This window comes from Triturus cristatus, chromosome 4_2, assembly GCF_964204655.1.
Source record: "Triturus cristatus chromosome 4_2, aTriCri1.1, whole genome shotgun sequence".
Classification (NCBI taxonomy): Eukaryota; Metazoa; Chordata; class Amphibia; order Caudata; family Salamandridae; genus Triturus; species Triturus cristatus.
In genome coordinates, this window is record NC_140586.1 from 287,767,019 (window position 1) to 287,777,242 (window position 10,224).

Here is a 10,224-nt window from a genome sequence, read left to right on the forward strand (position 1 = left end):
GTTACTTCTATGTTTCCTGCATTCTGCAGTACACATTGATGAAGCAAATTGCCATTATTTTCTGATTGTTTATGTGCAGGAAGGGACACCTTATTGCACATACAGAATCCCTAATGGCAGATGTGCAGATGCAGCACACATCGAAAAAGCAAAAAGGAGGAGAAATAATAGTATTTCTCCTCGTTGAGCCATTCTAACGCCTGATATTACATGAGGTTCGTTTTTGGTGCTGTCTCAGATTTACAGATCCTTGTAAATCTGGGACAACATGAAAAAGCAATGGGTGTTGCGGAGGAACGCCCACAGCAGCAATAATTGCACAACCCCTTTCACGCAGATACCTGCGTGAAAGAGTCCCATATTTACAAAGCAGCGGTAAACCACAAAAAAGTGGCTTAACGCCACTTTGCTTATAATGTGCAGTTCATTGCCCCATCGGAAAGTTGGTAAACGTGACGTTCTGGTGGCGTAATCCTCATTGTAAATATGCCCCTAGGCCTTTTTTTATTTTCATGGAACAACTTCTCAGTCATCATTGGCAAGAAATATTCAGCTTCTCTGTGCTTCTCCTTTTTCTGCCTCCACTTCCACACAATCCTGAATCGACACCATAATCCAAGAACTGGATTATAGTACTGTATATCTGTACCAACAATATTGTGGCATACTAATTTTAAGGACAGAATATCAAGGGACAACATATTGAAAGATAAGTGCATATAGGCAAGTATAGATATACTGCTCCTAACTTTACATCTATGTACCTTGAAGATATATGTACTGCGTGGGTGCATATATGTGGAATTACCAGTGCTTGATTTGAGCTAGTGGTTTCCGGTGTTCAGCACCGGCAATTATGGCAGTCTGCCATGAGGTGGCACTGTCAGTTAAATTTTGAGATAAGGACAACAGCTGTTTATTAAATCAATACACAATAACAATGACTAATGCCTACCACCCAGGTCATTTTTATAGCTTTGGGGGCCTGGAATTGTCACACTTTCAAGAGTGTGATGGTTAGTGGTTGTGTTGGTGCTGCCACTGGCAACTCTGGCAGGGGCAAAGGGTGGTGCCAGCTGGGGTGGCCTCCGGAGGAGGGCCCTGGCACCTATGTTTACAAATTAAGCACTGGTAGGTATCGAAAATCTAGATTTACTTACCTGTTGATATTTTATTTTCAGGATTCTGTCCCTGATATTCAATACTGTTGAGTCGTTATTCAGGGGCGCACCTCATCACCGTTCCCATACACCTTCATAATGTACATTGCTCGATTGCTAGGGTTATTCTTTCTAAATACCCACACCTATACACTTCTAATCCCGGCTCCCCCCTTGTCCAAATTGTGTCATACTGGGCAAAACCATTTCCCATAGAGCACTAACTGCCAACTTCGGGAGCGCTCATACAGAACATCAGCAGGACCGGCTTTAGGGCAGTGCGACCAGTGCGGACGCACTGGGCGCTAACCTGCGGAGGGGGCACTGACCTCAGTGGCGGGGGGTGCTGTGTTTAGCAATAACTTATAATTGGAGAGATCGGGGGCACTTTTGCCTGGTGGTGGTGAGAGAATCAGAGGAGGCGGTCATGGAGTGTGGGGGCGCCAAAAATGATTGTCGCAGCGGGCGCCATCAGTGCTAAAGCCAGCCCTGAACATCAGCAGGAGGATGTATTTAAAAAAATGGAAGTTAACTACTGTGGATAATTCTAAACTGTCTAATGCGGACCGCAACCGATCGCACCACACTTTTCAAAATATCATCTAAACTCGTAGATAGGCAACTTCTACACTGTTCAAGATTCATTTTCAGATTGGTTTCGCTTTATTCTTGTACTGAAAGTACTAGCGCTTGTTCCCTGGGCGGGAGCTGCAAATAACGGCTGCCAAATCTTGATTTCACCTCAAGCCTCTTTCTTCCTCGACCCTACACTTATCTCTTATCACACTATTGCAGGCTCTTTTGCCTCCCTGCTTTCAACCTTTGTTACTGGTTTCATATCTTTCTATATCTTCTTCTTTCTCAGTTTGCTGCCTTCCTCTTTTGCGCTGGGTCAAAGTCTGACAAGGAAAAATAAGTCCAGATTGCTGAAAAAGAATGCCTGTGCCAACCACCGGTGCAAATTAAGCCCTGCTCCCACCCTCGTATTTTCTGGATGACTTAACTAGGAGAGGTAATTGGTGAGGGCTGACAGAAAATGCTTGTATTTGGGACTTTTCTGGACTTGATATGAGTTGTTGGCCTCTTGTCATTGTCAAAGTGAGAGAAGACAAAATTCAGACAGATATAGCATCATTTATCTTTGATTGCTTGCTTTCAACAAGCGCCTATCATGAGCTGAGCACAATTTGCATTTACGTTTTGCACCTCGGTGTGCATAATGGTGCATCGACACATGCAAGTTGGATGCAAAACCCGTTTGGGCATGCTACTCCCACATTTTATGTCACCTTGACATTAAATGGGTGCAAAAACATCCTCGATACTGGGTGCAAATGTTAGTACTTCCAGGGTGCTTTTGTGCCTATAGACAGGGCTACTATAATTATGCAGTATGGGAGGGCTAAGTTATGTGGCAGGATTGACAAACTTATGCGACAAGAAAAGGCAAGCTATGCAGTGCAAGAGGGCATATTTTGTGATAGTATTTCTCAATTTTTTTTATCATTTTGTACACAGGTTGACACAGTCTGGGAAATGGTTTCACATCATTAGAACCCGTTTAACACCCAAATACAGCAATTAGCAACAGAAAGGATATCAGTCAACCTTTGCAAAGGACCTTCCACTGCGCTGCAAGACGTGTCACTGCGTGTTTAGTAACTTTTGAGCGGTTTCAGCTTGAAACATATTTTCTGCAGATATTGTAGCAGATGCTGCATGTGACAAATGCAGCAAATCCATAAATGTGCACAAAACGCTGCAGCCACAAAATTGCATAATTCCAGAGGCCCTGCCTATAGATAACACTGAGGGCGTTTTATCTGTTTACAAATAAAACACATTTCAGAATCTAGTAGCACCCGATTAGGAATATTGGCACTTGTCTTTTATTTGACACAGCTGCTGGCCTCCCCGGGCATTCTGCACTTGTACTGTTCACGCTTCTCAGTCTAAGACTGTTAAAGTGTAAAGGGCAATGGCAGTGCTTAATTTGAGCTGGTGGTTTCCGGTGCTCAGCACCGGCACTTAAACATCAAAGCCAGCGCTTTTCATGAGCACCCCTTAAGGACACATTCCTTTATGCTAGGCACAGGGAGATTACGTGATTTGCCCAGAATCAGAGGATGTTGAGCCGACGCCGAGACTCAAACCTTGTTTCCCAGCTACGAAGTCAGCAGCCCCGGCCAGTATGACACATCCTTTCCCCAATTTCAAGGTTAGTAGTTGGTTCTGTTTTAGGCATCGCTAACAGGCAAAATGGGCTTGGGCAAGCTGCATCCTGACAAGAGCCTCGGCACTTTATTTTTATTTTTTACAAATTAACCACTGGGCAATAGGTCTGTAGCTATACTTAGTGCAGCAGGTGCAGTGGTACAGGGGCCCAGAGGTCTGAGGGGCCCACTGCACTCCAGTTATAGATGGGGGGGATTCTCCTTTATTGCGTCAGGACCCAGGGCAACTTGGGTATATCAGTAGGGGGCACACATGCCATAGAAAGGTATAATTATGAAAACTTGTCTCTTAAGATTGCCCAGAATTTTGAAATACACATGAGAATTCCAGTATTTACCGAGAAGTGTCTGACTACTAAAGTTAACTGAAAAGTACCAGAAGATTTTATAAGGCCTGTGCATGTACACACCTCCCACATTTTCATCGGATGAGGCTAAAAAACAGACTACAAGTACCAGAATGCCTTTGGAAGAACAGCAGCCATGTTAAATAGAATATAAGTCTTGGAGCGCCCTGCCGGGAACTAGGATGTACTTAATGGAGTCTTCTCCTGTGCTGAATGCAAAGAAGCGTTTTCAAAATCTGTGTATACAAAGACAGCAGAACTAGGATACAGCTGGAGACCAAGGAATGCAGGTGGTGCGATAGCTGGGGAAACGGTGGCCCTATTCTGCCCTATGTAAACTCCTACATAGCAGGGGTGTAATGGAGGGGACAGCACTTTAAGGGGGGCCCTCAAACTTTCACAAGGGAGGCCCTTCAGCCCAAGGCCAATAAATATATGTGAGACTCAGGGGACCCTGGTGACATTCTGCAGGAGCCACATGATTTTTCGTTACACCACTGCTGCATAATGCATGCTCAGTGACAAAAAAAGAAAACAATTAATGAGGTACGGAAGCCCCCACCCTGTTCCTTCACCTCTCAGTGCCCATATATTCATTACCGTGTAGTCATGAATTTCTAGAAACCGTATTGCCTCCCCAAAGCGTGACACTATGAGCTGTCCGGTTCTCATCCACGTGCACTTGCTCGCCACGCTTGCCCCAAGCACATTCGTCTTTTTCCTTCCCTTGTCAAACGTAAAGTGGCTTCATTAATTCAAGCGGCTCTGGCGGTGTTTCAGGGTGTCCTGAGGTGTGGGTGTGTGTGGTGAGGGAGAGAGTGAATGATGCATGCGTGAGGGGGTGGTGGTGAGGTGAAGGGGGCTCATGCATTATGAATTGAATATGGAGCCCAGCCCCCTCCCCAGGCATGCAGTGAGGGGGAAGCACGTGCATGACGACCACTGAGGGGCTTTTCATATTTCAAGAGGGTGGGGGAGGGGCAGCTAGCTACACGACTGAAATGAACCAACGCGGCTTCGCTTACATGCCCAGGTCGCTGTAGGTGTTGTAGAACTCCATCTGGTTGCAGGCTTGGATCCAGCCCACCACCCAGGTCTCATTCCTGGGCACAGGGGGCATAACCACCCGGGCGGAGGCCTTGAAGTAGGGGGTCTTGTACCTCAGGACGATGGGCGAGGTCTCCTCGATGACAGTGGGGCAGGGGTCAATGGTGGCCGACACGTCATACACCACGATATTCTCCCTCCGGATCCGTGTTTTGCAGGTGATGCTCTGGATGCAGCCCATGGCGTGGGGGGAGGGGAGAGGCCAGGGGGGGAAGGCGTCCACGTAACCTGGCTGAGCAATTGCATCAAAGCCCCTCTAAAATGGTCGGCATCCTAGGGGTGAGAAAATAAAACCACCAAATCCTGCAGACGATTGAACATACAGATTGTGTCTGCCTTTTCAGCAGGGGCAAAGGTTCGATTGCGGGTCCCGGGCCATTCATCGCCGGTGTCCAAGAGCCATGTCCTACAGCGATCGAAGTTCCATAACCGTGTCCTAAAACAAATGGAGCGCCACGTCCATGTCTTACAGAGATCAGCGGTCAAGACGCTGGCGTTCTAGAAAGTGGCATCAAAGAACAGTGTCTTACAACAATTTCAAAGTCTTCGCCTTACAGACATTGGAATTCAAGGCCAATGTTTTAATGCGACTAGAATTCAAAACCCATGATTTATTGAGGAAGGAATACAAAGCCAATGCCTTTCAGCGATCGGAATTCAAAACCCATGTTTTAGGAGATTTCAGGATCAAAGGCCCATAACTTTTGGAGTTAAGGATCAAAGACCCATACCTTTTAGAGTTTCAGAATCTCTGTCAATGTCTTATTGAGATTGGAATTCAAAACCCATGTCTTATGTGGAATGGGATCAGAGACCCAAGCCATATAGAGTTCCGGATCAAAGACCCATGTCTTAGTGAGTTTCGGAATCCGTGCCAATGTCTTATCGGAATTCAAACACCACGTCTCATAAAGATTGGGATCAAAGACCCATGTCTTAAAGAGATCAGGAATCAATGCCGATGTCTTATCAGGGTCGAAACTCAAAACCCATGTCTTATAGGGGTAGGGATCAAAGACCTATACCTTAAAGAGATCAGGAATCAATGGCAATGCCCCATCAGGATCGAAATTCAAAACCCATGTCCTATAGGGATGGAGATCAAATTGCCATGGCTCGTAGAGATGAGGAATCAATGCCAATGTCTTATCAGGGTCGAATTTCAAAGGCCATGTCTTAGAGGGGTTAAAGATGTGTCTCTTACAGAGACCAGAAATTCCCACCAGTCTTACTGAAATGGGAATTCAATATCCATGCATTATGGAGCTCGGGATCAAAGACCCATGTGTTGTAGACATCACGAGCCAACGCCAAGCTCTTATCGAGATCGGAATTCAAAACCCATGTCTTATGCGGATTTCGATCAAAGACCCATGCCTTGCAGGGAGCAGAAATCTATGCCAGTCTTATTGAGGTCGGAGTTCAATATCCATGTCCATTGGAGCCTGGCATTAAAAGGCCATGTCCTGCAGAGGTCGGCTGTCCCACCTGCTCTTTCCGGAGTCCTCCACACACCCCCATCCAGGGACACCACCGCACCTAGTGGCCGGGCGCCGGCACGGTCGGTAGGAGCGGTCCTCGGTCGTCGAGCCCCGCCGGGCAGCCTCCGGGCAGCGGGCAGGCAGGAGCGAAGGTGGCGGACGGAGGCATGAGCAGCGTCACCGAGGAGGAAGATGCGAGCCGGCTCCGTCTCTCGCCATCTGCAGTCTCCCCGCAGTGGCAGCGAGGCAGGGCGAGGGCGCCGAGGGAGCCCTGTGCTCCGCACATGATCTATAATTAGAGGCGCATTCTGCGCGGGCGGCAGCTGACGACCCTGACAGCCAGGCAGGGCGGGACACCCCCGCAGCCCCTCATCGACGCCCGGCCGGAGGGCGCGTCGTCCGTGGTGCAGCCTGGCATGAACGGGATGCCTCCGCTGCCGGTGCTGCCGCTGCTACAGAGCATCCTGCTCTCCGCCGCAAGCTCCGCCCCCTCTGCCGTCGGCCCCTCCCCCATCCCCTTCACGGAACCACGGGCTCTCGCTTGGTTAATGCGCCCACCTGCTTCGGAGGGTGCCTGGAAACTGGAGTAGTGCGCTGTTTGTAATCCGAGTAAGATAGTAGCTTCAGGTGATGCGCCTGCTGCGAAGTTCTGTCCACAACCTGCAGTTCAGACGGTCCAGCCCTAGTGAGACAGCTCGGAAGGTAATGCACCTACTGCACAAATGTGGGAAATTGCCGGACGCAGGCCCCAGACTCTTTCAGGAAATTCAGTTGCACTTCCCACTGAGTCCACTCATCTAGCGCACAAGCCTCTAACCTGCTGATATACTTATCTGCGGTAATCCACTTGCAGGAGAGACTAGTATGGAAGTAATGATCAGTGGTGCAGCAGGTGCAGTTGCACCGCAGCCCACAGGTGTGAGGAGCACTTTGATTATGCCTGCGTTTTATGATGTAACTGTGAGCCTCTAGGACCCATGTCCCTCGCATGCAATTCGGTCGATCGCGACCTTGTACGACATTATATGAAACCGGTTGGCGGCAAAATCCCGCCCAAGTAGGAGACATTAGTGGCTGAAAGTCGTCGCTGAAGAGACTTGCATGCTTTTCTAGCCCCCAAACTCGAATCTTTGTGGAACTAACGCAGCCTTTCATCCTTCAGAAGGGGTTTCTTCGCAGTTTCATATAGGGCGAACTCGACCCGAAGGTATTGGAGCGCTTTACATGAGCATCAGATACATTACTTAAGGACACATTCATGGTTTAGTGGGTATGGGGAGATTAAATGATTTGCCCAGAATCACAGGATGTTGAGCAGACGCCAGGATCGAACGTGGTTCCCCAGCTCCAAAGTCGGCAGCTCTGGCCATTAGCCACACACAATGACTGACAAAATGGGGGCTGCTGAGTTGAGTGATGGGGCCTTTGCAGGACAAATGGCGAGATCTTAAACATAAAACACACACATAGAAGTACAGTAGACAAGGGCTTAAAAAAGAGAGCAGCAGCAGAGATGCCAAAACCCACCGGGCGGCTGATCAGCTTTTGTCCCTTCCAGGCTGCTGTAATCTGCACTGAGCCCATAAACTCCCAGGCCCACCCCACCCCCCTCACCCTTGCCATCGTGCAGTCTATTTATAAGAGCTGGCATTTTATCTCCCAAGAACAGAAACAGAGTCAAGCGAGGCAGTAGGGCACGGGCGTGCCTGTTTAATATCCTAAATGTGTCTGCGTGAAAACTAACACACATGCCATGCTCACACGCATTTTTTATATATATATATATATATATATATATTACCTACTGGCGGTCGCCAGTAGGTAGTTATAGTTAGGACCACGTTTCCATAGGAAATCCGCAACATTCTATTTTGAATAACTTTGGCGCCGGTCGACGAATCCTCGCGAATTTTTCAAAATAGGTGGGGCGCTACGCTCCGCTCCTTCCCTGAAAGTCTCGGGGGGATTCGTCAAGCGGGGGCTGAGATAAAAGGGGGGTCCCAAAACGCGTTTTTCCCATGCATTTTTCCATAGGACCTTTAGACAGGGCTACAGCCCGAACGGCTGAACAGAATTACTAGAAATTTGGCAGAGAGGTAGTCCTCAGGTAAAGGAAGTGCCTTTTGTAGGTTTGGTGTAAATCTGTTCAGTAGATTCTGAGAAAATAGCCTTTAAATCAATATATATATCTGAGCCAGCTTACGGTGCGCTTACGGTACGCTTACCGTACGCGTACGGTGGCGTGCGCGAGCGCGATTCTGATTGGCTCTTAGATCTTAGTAAACATTCGAATCGGCCGAAACCAGGAAGCGGCGGCCGCCATTTTCTCTCTCGCACTGAGAGTGATGTTTAAAATATTAAGCCCAAAAACATGTAAAGGGGCTGTTTAGACAGCTCCCACACACATAGCAATGTTGAGGGAGTCCCCAAAGATCCCCCAAGTCCAAAAACGGAATTTTAATTTTTTCGCTAATTTCGCCGATTACGCTTACCGTACGCGTACGGTAAAAAATTATAAAAAAAAAAAAATTATCCTCACTCTCCCCACCCCGTGTGCAATTGGTGCCCGAAGGGCACCAATTGAGCATGGCTTATTAAAGATGAGTTAAACTAAAATATTAAAAAAAAAAATAATAAAAAAAAAATGTATCCACACTCTCTCCACCCCGTGTGCAAATGGTGCCCGAAGGACACCATTTGTGCATGACTTATAACATATACAAAAAATTAAAATATTACCTTTCAAAACGAAGTGCATCATATGTCCTCCATGTGCGCACGGTGCGCGAAGCGCATCGTGCGTACATGGCCCATCTAGCGTAACGTGGGCACGCGGTGCGCGTAACGCACCGCGTGCCCACTGTGCGTGCACGGCACTAACTGCGTAAAGTGGGCACGCGGTGCGTGCTCACTGTGCGCGCACGGTGCGCGAAGCGCACCGTGCACGCACGGAACGAACTGCGTTAAGTAGGCGCGCACGCCACGAATGGCGTAAAGTAACTTAGCATTTAAAAAACCATACAAATTCACTGAAAAAACCATAGGTTTCACACACGTTATAGTTAGGAATTAGCATTTAAAAAACCTTGCAAATTCACTGAAAAAACCATAGGTTTCACACATGTTATAGTTAGCGGAAATTTTACTGATAAAAAAACAATGAAATTCCCCCGTTATAGTTAGTGCAGGCAACTATAACTCACGCAACCGCAATCTTCTGCTGATGACATATGTGTCTTTATGAAAAAAAAATATTTGTAATATCTGTATAGCTAAAAATTTATGGAAGAAGACATGGGCAAATAAGTGTCTAAATACAGTATTAGCATCAGCAGAGGATTGCGGTCGCGTGAGTTATAGTTGCCTGCACTAACTATAACGGGGGAATTTCATTGGTTTTTTATCAGTAAAATTTCCGCTAACTATAACATGTGTGAAACCTATGGTTTTTTCAGTGAATATATATATATATATATTAGCACACTCCACTTGCAGTTTTCTGCCGCTGATCTGAGTGACGGAGCACGGACCACGTTATCAGTGCGCAAAAGAATTTTATTCAGATTCTTCAGACACCAGCCATCATGACGCGTTTCGAGCCCTCCGGCCCTTGATCACATATATATATATATTTTTTTTTGTAGACTCCTCAATTCACATAACTCCCGGCCTCTTAGGGTGGTGGTTCGGGTGTAAGTCCCTACAAATGTACTCCAAAAGTTCCTTTCTCCTCTCAGAAAACATACCACGAACCTTCTTGTAGTGACTAGTGTGAATTCATTGATGACAGCAACTTCCGACCTGTTTTGGAGACCAACCTCCTTGTTCAGAGGCCCAGAGGTTTACACCCAAACTGAGTTTAAAAAAAGGTGCAAAACAGTGAAAACAAACTACA

General features: G+C 47.2%; 1 protein-coding gene across 1 annotated transcript in view; it reads right to left on the reverse strand.

Annotated features, from left to right (window-relative positions):
* FAM78B (family with sequence similarity 78 member B) overlaps window positions 1–6,795 on the reverse strand; it is a 151,918-nt gene extending 145,123 nt beyond the window's left edge. Inside the window, exon 1 of the mRNA XM_085601542.1 lies at window positions 4,767–6,795. Coding sequence (XP_085457668.1) covers window positions 4,767–5,029 — 263 coding nt within the window. The 5' untranslated portion in view covers window positions 5,030–6,795. The remainder of the gene's footprint in view (window positions 1–4,766) is intronic.
* Window positions 6,796–10,224: the final 3,429 nt, after the last annotated feature.